Raw genomic sequence first — 20,006 nt, 5'->3', positions numbered from 1 at the left:
TTTTTGTCTTTCAGTCCAATCTTACAAGTAACCTGTGCCTGGGAAAAGGGATGAATGCAAGGACATTTGTCTCGACTCTTTCTGAAATGTTTTATAGTTCCAGAGTTGAAATGAGTGTGTAGACACTGCTTTGCTTCACAGAAAACGTTACCTCATTAAAGTATTCCTGGAATCAACCGAGAAACCAAATAAATGCTGACTCATCTCCCTCAAAGTTATGAGGATGATTTGACCAGTCTGCACCTACTAATTAGCCAAGTGGATTCGTGGATGCTTAAATCACCTTTTGAAAAAACTTAAATTTGAACAATGGACTGGTGAGTTTGTGATCTTGGATCCCTGGGGGACTTGTGAGTCACCCATAGAGGAAATACAAAGAATTGTGCAGTTCAACAACATGACTGTTTCAAAATCTGCCGACTGTTTCCTGAAATAGGTTGGTCTAGGGCAAGTTTGTTCTGGGTCTGATTCACAGTGTCTTGACTGCAGAGGTGGGTGCTAATCCTTGAAATGTGAGCGAAGCCATTTTAGGACCTCCTGCAGTCCACTGCCATCTCGAGAGCTAACTTCAAGCACACTGAGGGGCTGTTTAGCACACGCTATGATGTCGTCCAGTCTGAATAGACTTTTCATTTCCACGAATGACATGGGACAGGGAAGGTCACTGCAATGTAAAAGGAAAGCTTGGTTATGTTTTATTCCTGACAACAGTCCAGTACAAAGCTGCCCTTCCCAAAGCATTACTTGTTGACCTCTCCATTTCTGTATCTCTCTATCTCTTCTCAACACTACTGGGCACTTAGGATGCAAGCCAAGAGATGTGACAAAGCTTTTGGCACAGTTACATTAACTGTTTAACCAGCCAGTGAAGAGGTTGTTATTCACTACCACTATCAGTGGCTGATATCTTCCAGTCAGTAGCATCAGCCTGTAATCAAAAGGGACATTTTCCTGCTTCAGTCATCAGTTGCGTTTAACATACTGTCACCCAATCTCTTAAATTAATTTATTTTCCACCCCACCCCTCACCCACACACCTAATATCCTCTCTTTCCCCCCGTCTCGTTAACTTAATTTTTGATGCATAAATACTGACTTCTGATTTAAAGAGCTTGGTTGGGGTATTAGAAGAAAACTACTTGCATTTTGTTGAACAGAATTAGGACTGAGGTCTGCTGTAGTTCCTCAGCTGCAAGGACTGAAAGAAGCTGCATACAGGAAGCTGAAATCTGAGTGGAATTGGCAACATCGATCATAAACTAAGAGGAAAAGCATTCATTAATTATAGATCCAGAGTCAAGCTGTAAGTGTATAATATAATCCTCGCATTTGATAACAACAAATTACATTTGTAAAGCGCCTTTCACGTCAGGTATTTTACAAGTTATTTACCTGTACTATAGTGACTGGTCAAACACAGCAACCATTTTGCACACAGCAAGATCACAGAAATAGCCCATGAATCTCCACGAATTGTGTCATGGGATCTGTAATAGAGCACCTGAATAGGCAGATAGGACCTCACTTTCTGAAGGCAATATGCTACTACTCACTATGACAGCTGAACAATCTCCATAGTAACTCGACCAGATGGGGCCCATACAGCCCCCCAGTTCCCGAATAGTGATCTTCTTTTTATTAACTGTGAGGTCCGTTAAATTAGTCCCCACCTGAAAATAACACATGGATTAAATAGAAAGCATTTGCTGTGCAATTAATTAATGTCCCCATGGATTAATCTATGGATGCACACTCCTCACTGAGCCAGTCCAAAGCCTTGGCATCTTGCTTGACCCTCAACTGTCCTTTCTATCCCACATCTATGCCATGACCCACTCCTCAACATTGCCCGGCTCCGCCACTGCCTCTCCTCAGGCCACTCATCCATGCATTTGTTACATCTAAGCTGAACTACGCCAACTCTGCTTGTCAGCCTTCCCAACTCTTTTCTCCAGATCATTCAGAACTCTGCAGCTCGTGTCTTCTCTCACACCAGGCTCTATGACCCTATCACCCCCACCGGGCTCCACTGGCTCCCCATCCCCTAGGGGATAGAGTTCAAAATGTTCGTCCTTGCCTTCAAAGCCCTCCACAATGTTGCTCCTTCCTACCTCTGTGACCTGCTAACGCCATATCGACTTGTCCGCTCCCTCTGATCAGCAGACTCTGGCCTGCTCCGCGTCCCCTGCCCGGCCTGCCCTACCAACTTCCCATCCCTTAACAAATGTATACAAGGCTTTTCTCCGAATATCAGTGTTGGGAAGGAATATTATCATTGGTGTATAACATTTTTGTATCCAATAAGCTTTACTAGAGGTGTGAGGCAGTTTTATGTACAGAATAAAAATTGCAGCAGGGTCAGGCAAGACTTTTGAGCTCAAGCCCAAATTTCTGACTCAGGATTGAGTCCTGCCAACCAAGCCAAATTAACAATGTTCCTCCATACCAGTATGTGACTTCTCTGCAATGAGTTCAATAATTCAGTGCCAATTTAGTACAAATGGGATTAATTCCTGTCTACCAACATACTTCATTTAAGATCCTCACACCCATCAGAGGGGAAACTTGTGAGTTTGATTGAAACCTGGATCCCAGATGTGGAAGGACAGTAATTGAACCAATGTATCATCCAGCTTCTTGTTTTCTCCTAATGATGGTTAGGAATACTGTACTAACATGTAAAGCTTTTAATGCAACCATAATATTAATACATTATATTACTCAAAATATACCGTGGGCAATGTAGATGGAGGTTCTCCTAAATCAGCAACATTTTCTTTGAGACTCAACTGTAAGTTTTTGTCAAGGATGATGCACATCTGAAATATTCGGGTGTGCTGAATTAAAGCAGTACAAATTCATATCTTTCACACCACAAGCTGAGATTCCAATTATTTTGGGGAAAAATGCAATTTGGATTCCTGGGAGAAAATAATTTAGCAGCTTCTATAATTATGTAAATCCATGCTATTACAAAATGGTTCATTACATTCGGTTAATCTGTTTACCATGGGTTCCTATAATCAGTCAAAGCTTGACTGTTTTAGCACCAGTTGATGAAACTGAAGATCTTTAAGATATCTACGGGAGGCTTGCGGTCACACACATTTTGTTTGCTGCACGAGGTGCTGTTACGACATCACAAAACCTCTTGCACAATTTCTTTACGCTTAGGAAAGGAAAAAGGAATTGGCCTTCCCTGGGTTAAGAGTTGGTTGAACCAGTCAGTGTTACTGCTTCCGGTCCCTCTACATCACCCTATATTGCTCGTGTGTGTGTGTGTGCGTCAACCAGGTGAGAAGCCGTCAGGCTCCACTGTTGACATCCTCTACAGCCGAACGATCTGGCAAAAGTCTGCCAACGATACCCACTGGGGCTGATGAGGGGTGGGGCTTGTTGGCCAGGACACCGAGAGAAACTCCCACAAATATACAGTCAATTCACTTTACAGAATGTTCTGTGAAGCGCTTTGGGACGTCCTCCCGACGTGAAAGGCGCTGTATCAAATGCGAGTATTATTATTACTCTCTTTTCGAATAGTGCCAATGGGATCTTTAACTCCACCTGAACAGGCGGATGGGACCTCGGTCTAACGTCTCATCCGAAGGACGGCACCCCCCGGCCATGCAATGCAACGCGCGCCGCGCGCCCCCCCCCCCCGCATCATTGGAGCGTCGTCTCTTAAGACCCTGAAGCGATTCCGAGTCGCGAAGCGGGGACTCGAACCCCCGACCTTCCCGGACGCAAGGGGCGAGAAGCGCCACCCGCTGCGGCAGGAAGGGAACGCGGGAGTCGTTGGGAGGTTCAGCGAAAGGATATTGTGCAATCTTTTCAGCAGGAGGGTTTTCCCGACCCCAGTGGCGCCCAGCAGCAGGCACATGGCGGCGGCCACAGCAAAACCGCGGCCTACGAGGGCGGAGGGAAACACACGTCAGAATTACACGGGCGTTTAACAGGCGCCCGGGCTCTTAACCCCCCCCCCCCACACACACACACAACCCCCCACCACACCCCCACACACAGCCCCCACCACACAACCCCCACCCCCCCACACACACACACAACCCCCACCCCACACACACAACCCTCACACACACAGCCCCCACCCCCCCCCACACACAACCCCCACCCCACACACACACACAACCCTCACACACACACCCCCACACACACAGCCCCCACCCCCACCACCCCCACGCACACAACCCCCCACACACACACCCCCCCCCCACACACCCCCACCCCCACAACCCCCCCACACCCACACACCCCCACACAACCCCCCACACACACCCCCACACCCCCCCCACACACACCCCCACACACACAAGCCCCACCCCCCCCCCACACACACCCCCCACCCCCACACACACCCCCGCACACACAGCCCCCACACACCCCCCCCCCCCACGCACACAACCCCCACATACACAACCCCCCCCACACACACCACACACAACGCCCCCCCCCCCCACAGTCATACGTTTAGATAATTAAAAACAACTCCAAAGTGGGGGGAGGGGGAGGGGGGGGTTTCGATGGCGAGAGCTTTAAATCCAGGGGCGCGCGGTCGGACCGTTAAAGCTCGCGCCGCCCCTCAGTGGGGATTGCGAACGTCATCGCCGGGCGCCCGTTGCGCCCCGCCCCCTCCCCTTCCTGTGCGTTGCTGCGCAGCGACGTCATCCGGGACGCGCCGCCCGCCAGCGTAAGGCCCCAACCTGCTCCTTCCCCTTTCTCGCCTGACTCTCCTCCCCTCCCCTCCCCGCTCCTTCAAGTCGATAAGCGGACGGGCGGCTCCGGAGCGGGTCCGTCTGTGGGAAAGAGAGCGACAAAGGAGTAAGCCAGGAGCGACACAGCAGCCCCAGGCGGCCAGAGAGATGGGCAAAGGCGGCGGCCCCTTCGAAAGGCTGCTCGGTAAGAGCCCCCCCTCCCGCCCCCACCACCCCCCCCCCACCACCCCCTCCCGCACTGCCGTGGAATGAGCTGGAAGCGGGGAGGAGACCAACCGTCTTGTGTGTGTGTGTGAGAGAGAGAGAGAGGCCTGAAGCCTGGGAGTTGCCTGACAGCAAGCTCCCCGGGGTGATGCCTCTACAGGGGGTGGTGGGGGAGGGCAGGGCCCGAGCTGAAGCCGAGATGGGGGGCAAATTTGGCCCCAGGGACACCATACCCCGCGGTCTCTGGAAATCCGGGGCGTGTGATCAGCCTAAATTAGGGGCATCGCCTTGAAATCAGACCCAGAGCACTCGGGGGGAAGGTTTTGCTCGACACACGGGGCTGTGACGCTCGGCCCCGGAGAGCTGTCGATGCAGAATCATTCGAGATAGGAAGAGGCAGGACAGGGACTTGGGCAGTTGAGGGGTTAAGGGCTACAGTGAAAGGATGGGTCATTAGGGTTAAAAAAAATCTGACAAGATCCAATAAACTGGTAGAACAGGCTGAGTGGCCTCCTCCTAGTCCTGTTTTCCTACGTTTCCTGTGCAAATACAATGTCGATAGCAAAAACAGCTGTTGAAGCTGAATCCACAATTGCTCAAAAAGGGAGTTGAACAAATATTTGAAACAGAATTGCATGTGTGGGTGGGGGGGAAAAGTAGGGAAGTGGGGGTAAATGGGGAATCTTTCAGATTGGCATGGACATAATGAGCTTAATTGCCTTCTGTGCTGTAAATTCTGATTCTATCCTATGTCTAAGGCTATTCACAGTAGAAAATCCTACAGAATGATGTGTAAACAAATTACTTGAAAACGCATTATTAGTTATTCTAATCACATAATCTATCACCGCTGTGCCATTGCAGTCCAGGCTTTACTGAAAAGAACTTGGCGGCTCCAGAGATAACTCGCCAACTGAAAGTGGTGGGAGTGAACCCTTTGTTAATTGTGTGATGCTAAGCAGCTTTGCTTTTTGATCTGTATCAGAAATGGGTTATTTTTTAATATACGTATGTGTAGTTGTTACTCAAGGCAGGGTTGATGAAGAGTTGTTGGTTGGTTTGCTGTAGTTCAAATGAATTTTGATTAAATCTCCAAAGCCTTCCCCATTTCGAAAGAGGCATGTGAATCAGCCTCTGATGCAATGGAAGGTTTCTGGAGTTTGCAATGGAATCTGAAGCTACATGGATTTCAGTCCCGTTCTTGTCCCTTACCTCCCTGGGTGGGAATGTAACATCTGAGCTGCCTTCTGGTCAGGGTTTAACAGGTGTGAACTCTTTGAGATCAGCCTGCACCGAAACTGAGTCTTGTTAAAGAAAATACGAGGCGGAGTGTTGCACTTTAGTTTTGTTTAGTGCTGCTTCCTACTCATTTTTTGCCAGGAATTCCTCCAGAAACCCTGTAAAACTCCTCTGCTCCCTCTGGCCTCCTCCTGCTACAATCTGCAGGCTTTTAAAAACCAAGCTTGGCATGATCAAAGCAATGGCCTATTAGCTCAGGAAGAGTAAATGATATCTACTGCCTCTGGCTGGATACTGGCAACCACTGCAAGTCTACCATTTCCTTGCTGGGTTTATATAGTCATGATTGTTTCATTTCAGATTGTAGCACTAGTCTCTCAAAATGCTTCACAGGCTATTGCTGTCAGTCAAATGAAATGACTGGACTGTGTATTTGTAAGCAACCCAATTTATGTGCAGCAAGGTCACGCAAACATCCATGGAGTGAATGATCAGCTGATCTGGGAAATTGTCAGCCTGGACACCCATTGGGAAAACTCCCTTTATTTCTGAATAGTGTGGTAAGATTTTTACAATCTGCCTGAAGAACTTGTGGACGGGGCTTGATTTAACATCTCACCCGGTGGAATCTGAGTTCACATTGTTTGTTCAGGGGGCGGTTGTGAGTTGACATGAATAATCCCTTTTTTAAAAAAAACAAATAAACAATAAATATTATAATAATTTAGTCAATCAATCCACGAGTGTTTGTGGGACACTACTGTGCATAGTTGGCTGCCGCGTTTCGCCCACAAAATATACAGTCAATTCACTTTACAGTATATTCTGTGAAGCACTTTGAGACGTCTTGAAGACATGATAAGTGACTATATCAAATGCAAGGATTATTATTATATATTAAATTGTGCACTTTTGTTTCCTCCGGAAAAGACAAAGCCACAAGCCAGTTACTGCTGGAGACGGACTGGGAATCGATCCTGCAGATCTGTGATCTGATTCGCCAGGGAGATGCTCAGTAAGTGTTGTATTTATTATGGGATGTCCTTCCCACCAGGTTTTTCAAGACCGAAGAGTGGAAAAAGATGGGTTTATACCGTTGGGCCAGGTTAAAGTGGTATTACCTTCCTATCTTCTTTGGGACGTCCTCCCGAGGTGAAAGCCGCTATACAAATGCAATTTTGTTGTTGTTATGGATGGAAGGGGGATTCTGAGCCTCTATTCTCTCTCCTCATTGAATTTTGGATTAATCTAAAAATGAGAGGCACTGGTGAAATCTCTTGATCTCTTTCAGAAAGTGCTAAAAGGATTTTTTTTAAAAAGATGTAGTTTTATAGCAACAATTCAAGGACAGAAGCAGGGGAAAACTTGTGTTGTGGTTTGATCCTCCTCTGACCGTGCCTTTGGTCATCCTCCTGCCCCCACCCTCCCTGCCTTCCAATCTTCCTGATCTCAACCCCAAGCTCAGATACAATTCCTTGACTGTCCAGCAGCTTGGGACGTCCTCCTGACATGAAAGGCGCTCTACAAATGTAATCTATTGTTGTTGTGGGTGGAGGGTGGGTTCTGCGCCTTTCAGATTGTGCTTTGCTGGTGGTTAATTCACATCCATTTCTTTCTTCAGAGCAAAATATGCCATCGGTGCCATCAAGAAGAAACTTAATGACAAAAACCCACACGTGGTCCTTTATGCTCTGGAGGTGGGTGAGCGCTCCGCATGCCGCTCTGCGTCTCTGCTCCGCCGCCATGTCTTGACTCTCGCCGTGTGCTTTCTCACAGGTCCTGGAGTCTGTGGTGAAGAACTGCGGCCAAACCATTCATGATGAGGTGGCCAACAAACAAACCTTGGAGGAGCTGAAGGAACTGTTCAAGGTAACAACAAATTTCTGATTATTAATAATAATAATAGTAATAATTCTTTCATTTGATATACCACCTTATCATGACGTTGAGACGTTTCTTAGTGTTTCACTGAATATACTGTAAAGTGGAGTGACTGTGTATTTTGTGGGTGAATTTTTGTTCCTGTCAATTTTTTTTGTTCTCCATGCTGGGGTCTGGTTCCATAGGCAGCTCACCCACGTGAGCACATAACAGCAATCATGAGCAGAATTCTTGTGTGAAGGCCTTTGTGATGTTGTGACATGTTAAGTCCCTACATCAAACACAAGGACTTCTTCTTTTCTGTAGGCATGTCAGTCTATGGAAATCCCCACGGCCATGCCAATTGTATTCACTTCCTGTTGCTATTTTTTTGGCACGTGATCATCGAATGCCCTTTTGTCACTACCGGAATATTGCACAGGATAAATCATTGAGGGTGGGGGGGGGTGAGGTATTGGTGTTTACTTCCTGGTGACATCATCCACCTTGTGACTGGGATGAAGTATCAAACATCTGGAGCAGAGAAACAGCTGAAGCCACCGCCCCTCCAGTCAGCTTTAAATTGTTTTGGAGGTGAGCAAAGCTCGATAGTTAAGACCCCTTTCCCCAGCTTCTTTTTTTTGTTGACTCCCCCCACCCCCAATTTTCCCTCTGATCGTTCCTTCCCCTGTCTTTACCTCCTGATAGCTTGGTGAAGGACTTTGGTAGCTGTGAGCACCATGTTTCTGGGTGGCCGCTGAGCTTGTCTGCACATGAACAGACGCGATGGGGTCACTTATCCAGGATGATGCTTTGAAATGAAATTAACCGTTTAACACTGCATATTTTTTGTGAGCTGGTTTACCTGCGACCTTTCTGTTCTGTCCGGTTGCTTTGACAAGACTTCGCTCGCTGAGCCATGGGGGAGAAAGCGAGGAACAAGTTTTGAAACCAAAGCCATATGCTGTGTTCCGAAGTGCATTGCACTTTCAGGGCACCACAGACACCGGAGTTCTTGTTCTCCTGGTGTGGGGAGAGAAAGAGAGAGAAAGTGTTTACCAGCTACTATCCCCCAAATCTCTGGGACACTTTTCCACTATGCCTCCACTTTGCCTCCTCCTTATCCATCTTCAGATCGCGCCTGAAGATCTTATTCTACGAACGTGCCTGCGGTTGCCTCCCCCCAGCTCGGTGTCGTGCTCCGCCACTGTCAAACGGTCAGGGACGCTACCCTCTGCAAGGGGTGCTATATAAATGCTAGTTGTTGTTGAGGACTGGCTGATGGATTTGCATGTCTCTCCGGTAGAGGCAGACGGAACCCAATGTCCGCACCAAGATCCTGCAGTTGATCCAGGCCTGGTCTCACGCTTTCCGCAACGAGCCCAAGTACAAGGTGGTGCAAGACACATACCAGATCATGAAGGTAGAAGGTGAGGCGGTCATGCGAGGCCCATTGTGGCCAGTCTACAGGGTGTCCTGTTACCCCCGCCCTGTGTTTTTTTTCTACAGTGCACTGATCAACAACTGATTATGATGATAATTGTATTTAGAAGTACTTAATTGTATTCAGTACAAGTGTTTAACTGTATTTAAATGTCTGAAGGATCAGTGTGTGTGTGTGAGCGCCATCATTTTCGTGGCAAATAATGATCCGTCACCATGTTCAGTGCCACATCGCCCGTAACATGGATGCTTTGGAGTGATGAGGAAGTGACTCGTATCAGACATAGTTACACTCAAGTCATTTGCAACAGAAAACACATATTAATTGTAGGAAAAAAAACTGGGGGTAACAGGACTTTGTGTCTGAGAAGAAAAGTACATGGTGTTCACAAAGATACATTTACAGCTGGGAATGGGTGTCATTCCTCCGTCAATTCAACTGTGTTTTTCCTGTCATTTCCAGGCAACGTCTTCCCAGAATTTAAGGAATGTGATGCAATGTTTGTGTCCGAAAGGGTAAGTGATTACAGGGCTGTTTTGGTTGTGTTATTTCTGGGATAACTTGTTTGTGGAATGAATGAGATGTGGAATGTGATTCAGTGTATCTGACCAATCTGCTTAGTAAGCAAATCGGGATGGTTTCAAATGAATGTCTGTTTCCTGCATGACCATTGTTTGTTACTGATGGGAGCTGGACTCCAGGTCTAGTTATCGGGATTTACCTATCACTGTGTGTGATGGGAATCCGAGTAAGGAGGTGGGAAGAATGTCACACTGACCCACAGGAATCTTGTTGGAAATTGCTTTGTGGTGGAACCCTATGTGCAATTGATTTGAATCCCCCTGAAGATGGTGTGCAGTGGTGTGGATGTGGCACTTGCATTGGGGTGGTGGGGGTGTGTATGGGGGCGGTCTGTGGCGATAGCTTTAAGTGGGAAAGAACCCAGGATTTGTGTCTTGTCAGCAGGCTCCAGACTGGGTGGATGCCGAGGAGTGTCACCGTTGCAGGGTGCAGTTTGGAGTGATGACGAGGAAGGTAAGAGAGAGCGCCGATTCCAATCTGAGATCAGGAAACCTTTCCTTACGCGGCGGGTGATGGGAATGCGGAGTGCAGTGCGATGCCCTCAGAACGCCACACAGGCAAAGTCAATTGGGATGCTTAAAAGGGAAACGCCTCGATGCTTAAATCCATCCAGAGCGTGGAGATAATGGGATTTTTAAAAAAATCTGACACAATCAAATAAACTAGCTCGACAGGTCTCCTGATTTTCCCCCCCTGCTGGGCAGACTGGGGCGAGGACATACACATCCAGTGTTTGTGCTTTATCATGGCTGACAGACCCATTACGGAGACGCTGCAATTAAAATGAGGTTTGGGCTAACGACATATGGACTAACCAAGTGCAAACTATAAAGATGCCCTTTATTGCGTAACTAACAACCAATGAAAAGGTTTAAATTCTGTTATCCTTTTCATCATTAATAATGATAATAATCATTCATTTGGTATAGCACTTTATCATGTTGAGCATTTATATTGTTTGCTGTTTGCCAACGGGCTAATCATACGCAGTTAGCACAAACGTCATTTTAGCCCCCACCCTCCAGGTATTGTAGATGTTAAGTATATTTAAAGGGGTTGGAACGTCGATTTAAAAACCTTCTTGTTTCCCAGCATCACTGCCGAGCGTGTGGTCAGATCTTTTGCGGCAAATGTTCCTCCAAGTCCTCCACCATCCCCAAGTTTGGAATCGAACGGGAGGTGCGGGTCTGCGAGCCCTGTTTCGAGCAGCTGAACAAGTTAGTAGCTCATCGGTCGGTCAATAGGCCGGTGTGTACACCGGTCCCCAGAGTAAATCCTTCCCCTCGACACCCGCCCGAAAAAAGTCAGGGAGAACAGTGTGACTGCAGAGAGTCTCTATAGCAGTTGCAGTCCCGGTGGGGAAAAGAGTTGGTATTGGGGCGGGGGAGAGGATTTCAGCTCTGTTCCTTCTCTCACAAACTCATGTGATTAGGATTGGTGGGGCAATTGATTCTCTTACCAGTGGAACTGGTGATGTTTGCTCATACAATTTCCTCCATTTCCCCCACACACAAATAAATTTTTTTTTGCGTATGACCAGTGTGGGAAAGCGTTGACACAGAGGCAGAATCAATTGGGTTGTTTAATATTGTAGTTTTAGAAGGAGGACTGATGGTTGAAGTAAGGGTGGTAGTGGAAGGAAATGGGATTGAAATGTGATCTGATAACCTGGCGGAACAGCCTCTTCCTGTGCCCAAACCCCCCAGCTCAGGTCCTCAACGACAATAACGACAGTTTCATACCTATCATGTCGGGAGGGTGGCTCAAAGCACTCGGGTCCTCGTGTGACTCTTTAACGGGGGAATCTCGTGTAGAGCTGCCGTGTGTCCGGTCAGAGGCTGTGGGTCCCCGCGCTCGGCGGTTCCGGGATTACTGTGGTTCGGGAATGCCTCGGTCTGTGTTTTTACGATGACCTATAATTTTTCTCCACAGAAAGGAAGACCTTGAGGCCAGTAACATGTACGGCACATTTTTATTCTCGCTGGTAGATTGCAGTACAATTAAGCGGCTGTTTTGTGTGACTCGTAATGTTTTACCGTCGTCTCCCTCTTTACTCACTCCCGTGCGTCTTGGTTAAAATGTGAAACATGAGCACAAAGATACGCGGCATTTAGAGCAAAGTGGCACTGAGTCACACAGCCCAGAAACCGGTCGTGTTTCCCAGTGCAGAGGAGTTACCTGATCTAATCCCTGCCCCTCCTCTCCTCCCTCCCGCCCTCAAACCCCTCCAATATCCTTTCAGCTAATTTTCTTTTGAAAGAATAGACTCATTCTGCCTCCTTTGTGGTCAAGATTCCACGTTCCTACCACCCTCAGTGCAAAGGCACTTTCCTGCTGCCCTTCCCTGCTTCACCTCTTTTGGGATTTATCCTGAATCTAATGCTCTCCTGCTTCATGCTTGCTGTGGAAATAATAATAATAATCCTTGTATTTGATATAGCGCCATAACATGTCATTAAGACCTCAAAACGCTGCACAGGATATATTGTAAAGTGGAGTGATTGTATATTTTGTGCGTGAAATAATCATAAACCCAGTTAGACCTGTGGGATACCCTCTCCTTCCCTCTGTCCATCCCCTCCACAGTTGCTCCCGCTACGTTATGTCACTCAGGTCTCCCCGGCCCACCTTGCTTTTTCTTTCCCCAGACACAATCCCAAGGTTCAGGAAGACGCAATCCATCATTTATTTTGTGTGAAAATACATATTACGAGTTACTGATATTCAGATGTAAAGGTGGTGCTGGGTGTGGTTGGGGCGGGGGGGGAGGCGGGGGAACGAAACATAGCTTCACTATAAGCGGCAATACCCTCCTGCCATTGAGAGATGTATCGCAGCTGACAACAACAATCGATGTACACGTTGTGTTAAATGTTTAACAGGATTACACAACACAAAAAAAAACCTCATAGAGTGACTAATCTCTGCCGGGAAAGGGATCATAAAATGAACAATTCTGTGGCTCTGACACCAAATTGACGATGTGCTAAAAACGAAGCCACCTCAGGAACCCCCCCCTCCCGTATGGTTTCCTGGTGGGGTGTGGTGGGTGGTGGAGGGGCTCCTGGTTTGGGTAGTCTGGCTGCCGACAGGCACAGACACCGGGGTGTGCTGGCTGCCCCAGTGCTGACCCAGCTTCTGGCCGTTGAGGCCGTGCTCTCGGCTGTCGCTGACTTGGTTCACGCTGTCTGTCTGTTTTCCCCACCTCTCTCCCCTTCCCCTAGTTTATCGCACTTTTGTTGAGAAGCTGCAAGCTGTGTGCTGCTTCGTCAGAATCGTTTGGTTCGGTGAGCTCTGACCTTTTCTCCTGGTTCTCTTCCCAGGAAGTCTGAGGTAAAGACCATCGCCTCGGCCCCAGCAGATCTCCCACCCGAGTACCTCACAAGCCCACTCTCCCAACAGTCACAGGTAAGCTGTCCAGTCACTTGCTGACATTAAGCCTGATTGTGGTTCCCCTCAGGTCCTATTTGCTTTTGTTGTTTGGGTTTGGACGTTAGGCTGGGCAGGGAGTGATTCAACGTTGGGGGATAAAATTAACACTATTAAACTGTAAACTATTTTTTGGTCAGCTGGGTGACTGACACATGTGGAAACCCATCACCATGTTTAAGAGTATCCAAACCTAGTTCTATGTTTCCCATCTACATGTGGAAGTTTGAATGAGGTATTAAACTGAGGTACTGTCCTGTTCGTGTTCAGAGATTGTTCAAAGATCCCGCGGCGCTATTTCTTCCTATGTCCTGGGCAACAATCCCCCAAGTACATTAGTCAACATAAAATGCGGTCACTCAATCCACGACTGTTTGTGGGACACTGCTGTGCGCAATTGGCTGCTACATTGACGTGAAAAGCGCTATAGAAATATAAGTTGTTGTTTTGTCCACAAAATACAGTCAATCCACTTTGCATTATATTCTGTGAAAAGCTTTGAGACGTCTCAACGATACGATAAGGCGCTGTATCAAGTTATTATTAGCATTATTATACTAACTCCACGGCAGTCTGTTGGACCTTGCTATCTGCACATTGGCTGCTATGTTTGCCCACAAAGTACGGTCCCTACATTTGACGGCAACTCTCCGTGGTACGGAGCTTGTAACGGGTCGGGAGGTTCTCTTGTGCCAAGAGCCGCGGGTCCCTGTCACAGGGTCTCTGACCTTCCACACCCCCTGCAGATGCCCCCGAAGCGCGATGAGGCCGCCCTGCAGGAGGAGGAAGAGCTGCAGCTGGCGATCGCACTGTCTCAGTCCGAGGCTGAGGAGAAGGAGCGGATGGTGAGTGAGCTCGTCGGATTGACGCGTTCATTTCCCTCTCCCCAATATTTTTTTTATGCATAGTTTTGCACGGTGAGGTGTCAGAAAGAACTGAGATGACTTTGTGGGACACTGCTGTGCGCAATTGGCTGCCGGGTCTCACCCACAAAGTACACAGTCGCTGCACTTGATAACAGATTCTGTGAAGCGCTTTGAGACGTCTCAACAATTTGATAAGGCGCTGTATCGAATGCAAGAATTATTATGAATAATATTCTCCAAACCAAGTGGAAGGTTGGTTCCTTTGATCCATCGCCTGCCGCTGGAGCTTTGACGACAGCTCGTTTTATTTTCTCTCTCCTGTTCGCAGAGACAAAAGAGCACGTACTCCATGTACCCAAAGACTGATCCAGCACCGGCCACCTCATCCGCACCCCCAGGGAGCAGCGTCTTGTACTCCCCACCAATGGTACGTCTGTCTCCAATGCCCGTTACTGACTGGAACACAAGCCTGTTTGATACCTCTTCCTTCCTCCCCATCCAGCGTGCACAGTAAACTCACCACTGGTCATAGCCCAATGGGGCTATTCTTTGTACCAGCCTAAATGTTGCGGGTTCAAACCCCATGTGAGGCGTTCAGGCTTCTCTGAGAACTCAGAATGATGAAGGGTTTTGAGAAGGTTAACTGGGAAGAAGCTGGGGGTTAGGGAGAGGCACTGGGCTAACCCCGCCAACTGATCTTTTGTTTTCTGCCGTTCTAGAATTCCTCAGCTCCCTCAGCTGAAGAGATTGACCCTGAGGTAAGGAACAGTACCTTTTTCTCCCTTGTTCTTTTTTGTGGTTTTCCGATGACAAAGCGTAAGGCTGTTGTTGTACCCCTTTACAGCTGGCTCGCTATCTCAACCGCAACTACTGGGAGAAGAAGCAGGAGGAGGTTCGGAAGAGCCCCACACCCTCCGCCCCGGTCCCTGTGGTGGAGTCCATATCCCAGCCTGTTGAAACGCACCCGGCTCCTGTCACTGTGGTGGAGGTAAGTGGGGGAGGGGGAAGAGAAAAACTGTCACTGCCTGAAAAGTTGCAATTGATATGTGAGCGTGCTCTCGCTTGTACTTTCTCTGCACGTCTCTCTCCCTCTGTGATTGTGTCTCTCACTCACTCTCGCTCTACATGTCTATCTCTTTGTGTGTCTGTGTGTGTGTGTCTTTCTCTCCAGCTCAATCTCTCTGTCTCTCCCTCACTCTTCACGTCTCTTTGTGTGTGTGTCTCTCTCTCTCTCTCTGTGTTTCTGTGTGTGTGTGAGTTACTGAGGGTTCCCTTCCTGTCTAGCAGCAGTATCAGAACGGGGAGTCGGAGGAGAACCACGAGCAGTTCCTGAAGGCGCTGCAGAACGCGGTGGTGACGTTTGTCAATCGTATGAAGAGTAACCACATGCGTGGCCGCAGCATCACCAACGACACGGCCGTGCTCTCCCTCTTCCAGTCCATCAACAACATGCACCCCGAGCTGCTGCAGCTGCTCAACCAGCTGGACGAGAAGCGACGTAAGTCAGGAACCTCCTTAATTTCTGGCATTGTCCTGTGTGTGTGTGACCTTGCTCTGTGTGCAAATTGGCTGCTGCTTTTGCCTACAAAATACCTAGTCGCTGCAGTCAAGAAATCCTTTTGCGATCTCTCGATACCCCCAGGCGCTGTATAAACGCGAGGCTTGTTGCGTTACAGTTTACTATGAGGGCCTCCAGGACAAGCTGGCCCAGATCCGGGACGCGCGGGGGGCGCTGAACGCCCTGCGGGAGGAGCACCGCGACAAGCTGCGCCTGGCGGCCGAGGAGGCAGAGCGTCAGCGGCAGATACAGCTCGCTCAGAAACTCGAGATCATGCGGCAGAAAAAGCAGGTGCGAGACGATGGAGGGTGGGGGTGGGGTGTCCTTGTGTCTCCCAGTTAGCGGGCTCTGACCCCACCATCGACAGTTGGACCTTTAGCCTCTCTCACCCCCCCGCCACTTTGGAACTCCATCCCCCAATCACTTCCCTCGCCCCCATCCTTTTCCCCCACGTCAAGGGACTCCAGCTGTACGCAAATTGCCCGCCGTGTTCTACGAATTTAAAAGTGTATTTGCTGCCGCGGGTAAAGCGTTGGAGACATTCTGACGTTCTGGTCTTCTTAGGAATACCTGGAGATGCAGCGGCAGCTCGCCATCCAGAGGCTGCAGGAGCAGGAGAAGGAGCGACAGATGAGGCTGGAGCAGCAGAAACAGACCATCCAAATGCGAGCACAGATGCCAGCATTCCCCCTGCCTTACGCACAGGTACACCCTGCCAATGCACAGGCCCTGCCCTGGTTTAGCGCCTCATCCAAAGGACAAAGTGTCTCAAAGTGGGGGAAGTATCTCCCGGCTTTCCCCCAAATAAAATCAATCAGTCGCTCAATCTACGGCTGTTTGTGGGACACCGCTGTGGGCAACCGACTACTGTGATTCGCCTACAGAATGCACGGTCGCATCACTTTACAGTGTATCCTGCGAGGGGCTTTGAGACGTCTCAAGTGATAGAGTGCTATATCAAACACGAGGCTTATTATTCCTGTGTAACCTGATTTCTCTGGTCTCTTTGTGCCCAGCTCCAGTCACTGCCTCCTGCTGGCAGTGTGGTGTACCAGCAGGCAGGACCTGCCAACTTCCCTGCTACCTTTAGCCCCGCCGGCTCGGTTGAAGGCTCCCCCATGCATTCTGTCTACATGAGCCAGTCAGGGCAGCCCACCACAGGGCCATATCCCTCCATGCCCGTCTCTGGAACAGGTGAGTGGTGTCTTTAGGGAACAAAATCAGCTTCAGTGCAAATCGTTCACGTCCTCCAGACTTGAATTGGGTCGGGAGAGGTCAGGTCATGGGCAGTGTCGGAAAGGAATGCAGATGACAGATAATAGGGTGGGGATATCAGCAGCGGGTGGGTGCCAGACTCTGGGTGCAGTGCGGCGCTGCAACTGTATTTGTCTGTTTGTGTTGTGTCTGTCTGTTTGTCTCCGTGCCTTCCCTCACACTGCTCTTTTCATCTTCAGAACCCAACATGGTGAATCCCTACATGTACCAGACAGCGGCATCCGGTGGCCAAGGGGCCCAGCAGGGGCCTGGCGTCCCCAACACCAACCCCGGCTATTCCACCTACCAGCCCACCCCGTCCCAGGGCTACCAGGCAAGTTCGGTGGTGGGGTGGGGGAAGGCTCTGTGTCTTGGGCTCCAATTGCCAGGGCTGCTGGCAGGAGGGAAGGTGGGGGAGAGAAGACTGTATTGGTTGTGTGTTGCTCGTTTGCCAGCTGCAGACTGTGACTGACTTTGTTTCTTTTGTTACAGAATGTGGGCTCTCAGGCCCCCCAGAGCCTCCCAGCGCTCTCCCAGGCTCAACAGGCAGCGGGAATGGGTTACATGGGATACCAGCCATACAATATGCAGGTAACCCAGCATACCACGCCTCACAGGAACAGGAGTAGGCTAGTTCAGCCCCTCAAGCCTGTTCCACCATTCTATAAGATCCATTCTATATATTCCGCCATTCTATAATGGCTGATTTGTACTTCGACTCCAATTACCCAGCTTTGCCCCATATCCCTTAATGCCCTTGCCTCGTCTCCTCAATGATAACGTCTGAAAGACATGATAAGGCGCTATATCAAATGCAAGGATTATTATTGTTATAACGCTTGCCCTTTGTAACCGAAGATGGCTGGTCACGCAATATGAACTCCCAGGTGCGTGATTTGTCTTAATATAGTGTAGAAGCTGCTGCCCGCACAGCAACCACACTCGGGTAGCGAACAGCGTTATCTGGTGTCGGAATATCTGAGAAGCCCAGACCACTTGCTAACGGCACTCTCGAGGGCAATTACTGTTTGAGTCAATTTGACATAAGGTGCCATTTTTAAAAAAAAAAAAGTTTGATCTTTTCTTTCAAGCAAGAAGCATGCAGTGTTGTGTGTGTCTCTCTCTCTCTGGTCCTGGAGGTACTGTGGGTGGGGATGTCAGGCCGTGCAGTAGCTTGTTCCCTCTAACCCGCTCCCGTTTTCTTGCTGCAGAACATGATGTCCACGCTGCCTGGTCAGGATCCCGCCATGAGTAACCTGCCCCAACAGCCCGCTTACCTGCCAGCTCAGCCTGCCATGTACCAGCAGGTGAGACACTCACAGTGTCCGAGCAGCTTTGGTGTTTGTAAGTCACATGCCTGAGTGATGGTGGGGGGAGGGAGGTAACAGATGCCAAGCCTTGATGCGTGAGATTACTTACAAGTGTTTTTTTTTTCTCTCTCCACAGATGCAGCCCCCGGGAGTCTCTCAGCAGCAGCAGCCCCCGCCAGGCCCTGGGGAGGCCCAGCTCATCTCCTTTGACTGACGCCCACCCCACCATCGCTAGCCGGAACCGTGCAGGACGGGCAGTTATGTACAGAGCGTCGCCCTGGGCGTGCGCTGGACTAACACTAAATACATGTTGGCTCTCGGGACAACCCTCCTCTTTTCCCCCCACTCCCCCACCATCATCTCGAGCCTCCTCACATTCCCCATCGTGCTGTGTGTCCTGTCAGTGATTCCTGTAGTGTTTGTGTGGAACGGTTGGTGGGGTGGGGGGGGGAAGAATGGAGGAGGAGCACATTTCAATCTCCATTGTAAAGCATGTTGGTAGTGGGCAGGAAAGAGGGCAAAGTAAATGGTAAACTGTTTATGTGCCTTTGTTCAGCACATTTGTCTTCTCTTCAATTTCTTCCTTTTCTCCTACCCCACCCAATCCCCAGCCAAAAAAAAATAATCAGCACTTAGTTGATTTGCAGGCTTCCTACAAATGCTTTGTTGAGACCTCGGGAGCCCTGAAAGTTGACGTGTGTCTGTGTGTAAAGCACGTCTGACAAACCTCACTGTCACCCAGAGGCTGAGCTCACTTTGATTGGCCCCTTCTCCAATCGTTGGTTTCTCATTCCCACCTTTCCCTCCTCCCCCACCCAACCAACCTGAAAACTTAAGCAGATCAAACCCTCGAATTAAGTAACGAGGCCATGACCTGCTGCAGACACGCTGCTGGTGGTGGAGAGGTGGTCAAGCAGCCTCCCGGGCAGTATAGGGTTTAGGCCGTCTAATAGACTGCCTCCCCCCACCCTCCCCGCAGTATACAGTACCCCTTCACCAATAATGCTAAGCTCCACTCGACCGTCGAATGACTAGTTAAAATTGTTCTATCAGCCCTTATATCGCGCCTTCGTTCTCTCCCGCACCTTCGTGTATCTAGCCGTCAGTCAGCCAGCGACTAACCTCTCTTTCTGCAAAAAAAAAACAATGCTGCATAAATGTGAGTTGTGCATGCTTGAGGCAAGAGCTTGTTTTAACTCTGCACTTAGTGGTAGTGTAGTATAAAGCCGTGCGTGGGACTGGCATTGACACAGCGTGGGTAAGTGGGTGGATGTTTATCTGAACTTTTTATTCTGGGGTCTGGGCGCATGTTGCTGTTCTATTCATGAATAATGTAGACTTCCCCCACCCCGGCAATCTCTCTGCCTCTCTCTTGTCTGTCTCATTTATTACTTCTGTTGTACATCATTCATTCTACTTCCTTCATGTTAAAAGCTAATTTTAAAACAAAACCGTATTTAATAAACTTTTTCTTCATAGTTTTTTTGTGTTAACCATTAATTCCTGGGGGGGGGGGGTGTTGTGGCAGTC

At 49.0% G+C, this 20,006-nt stretch overlaps 2 protein-coding genes across 6 annotated transcripts; one reads left to right on the top strand and one right to left on the bottom strand.

Moving 5' to 3' along the window:
* Positions 1 to 428: 428 nt before the first annotated feature.
* Positions 429 to 4,742, bottom strand: arl16 (ADP-ribosylation factor-like 16). 2 transcript variants are annotated; one of them, XM_042342527.1, is made up of 6 exons: positions 4,719 to 4,742; positions 3,820 to 3,906; positions 2,733 to 2,791; positions 1,554 to 1,670; positions 1,144 to 1,259; positions 429 to 664 (listed from the first exon to the last, which is right to left on the bottom strand). In XM_042342527.1, the coding sequence occupies exons 2-6, from the start codon at positions 3,878 to 3,880 to the stop codon at positions 499 to 501; spliced, it is 519 nt and encodes a 172-aa protein (XP_042198461.1). In that variant the 5' UTR covers positions 3,881 to 3,906; positions 4,719 to 4,742; the 3' UTR covers positions 429 to 498. The 2 variants fall into 2 exon arrangements, with proteins under 2 accessions (XP_042198461.1, XP_042198460.1); XM_042342526.1 differs by lacking the exon at positions 4,719 to 4,742 and adding an exon at positions 4,484 to 4,593.
* On the top strand, positions 4,706 to 19,957 carry hgs (hepatocyte growth factor-regulated tyrosine kinase substrate). 4 transcript variants are annotated; one of them, XM_007888699.2, is made up of 22 exons: positions 4,709 to 4,914; positions 7,104 to 7,188; positions 7,795 to 7,870; positions 7,950 to 8,042; positions 9,340 to 9,463; positions 9,940 to 9,992; positions 10,444 to 10,512; positions 11,152 to 11,276; positions 11,992 to 12,018; positions 13,383 to 13,467; positions 14,235 to 14,333; positions 14,683 to 14,781; positions 15,074 to 15,112; positions 15,199 to 15,342; positions 15,642 to 15,852; positions 16,031 to 16,203; positions 16,477 to 16,617; positions 16,929 to 17,106; positions 17,367 to 17,500; positions 17,659 to 17,757; positions 18,378 to 18,510; positions 18,613 to 19,957. In XM_007888699.2, the coding sequence occupies exons 1-22, from the start codon at positions 4,878 to 4,880 to the stop codon at positions 18,684 to 18,686; spliced, it is 2,298 nt and encodes a 765-aa protein (XP_007886890.1). In that variant the 5' UTR covers positions 4,709 to 4,877; the 3' UTR covers positions 18,687 to 19,957. The 4 variants fall into 4 exon arrangements, with proteins under 4 accessions (XP_007886894.1, XP_007886890.1, XP_007886889.1 ...); XM_007888698.2 differs by having other exon boundaries at positions 15,639 to 15,852; XM_007888702.2 differs by having other exon boundaries at positions 4,710 to 4,914; positions 15,639 to 15,852; positions 18,378 to 18,473.
* The last annotated feature ends 49 nt before the right edge of the window (positions 19,958 to 20,006 follow it).

The sequence above is a fragment of the Callorhinchus milii genome, unplaced genomic scaffold (assembly GCF_018977255.1).
Source record: "Callorhinchus milii isolate IMCB2004 unplaced genomic scaffold, IMCB_Cmil_1.0 Scaffold20, whole genome shotgun sequence".
In the NCBI taxonomy this organism is placed as follows: domain Eukaryota; kingdom Metazoa; phylum Chordata; class Chondrichthyes; order Chimaeriformes; family Callorhinchidae; genus Callorhinchus; species Callorhinchus milii.
The sequence above is the reverse complement of the archived record's forward strand: the minus strand, read 5'-3'. Positions and strand labels throughout refer to the sequence as shown.

What these genes read in the sequence shown, in the direction of transcription:
- arl16 (XM_042342527.1), bottom strand. Translation starts at nt 3,880, where the DNA reads ATGTGCCTGCTGCTGGGCGCCACTGGGGTCGGGAAAACCCTCCTGCTG. An exon ending in GAGATTGTTCAGCTGTCATA is followed by an intron (nt 1,260 to 1,553) that starts GTGAGTAGTAGC and finishes TTTTCCTCTTAG; the next exon opens with TTTATGATCGATGTTGCCAA. An exon ending in CTAATTCTGTTCAACAAAAT is followed by an intron (nt 665 to 1,143) that starts GCAAGTAGTTTT and finishes TTTACATTGCAG; the next exon opens with TGACCTTCCCTGTCCCATGT.
- hgs (XM_007888698.2), top strand. Translation starts at nt 4,878, where the DNA reads ATGGGCAAAGGCGGCGGCCCCTTCGAAAGGCTGCTCG. An exon ending in CAATGTTTGTGTCCGAAAGG is followed by an intron (nt 9,993 to 10,443) that starts GTAAGTGATTAC and finishes TCTTGTCAGCAG; the next exon opens with GCTCCAGACTGGGTGGATGC. An exon ending in TCCGAGCAGCTTTGGTGTTT is followed by an intron (nt 18,511 to 18,612) that starts GTAAGTCACATG and finishes CTCTCTCCACAG; the next exon opens with ATGCAGCCCCCGGGAGTCTC.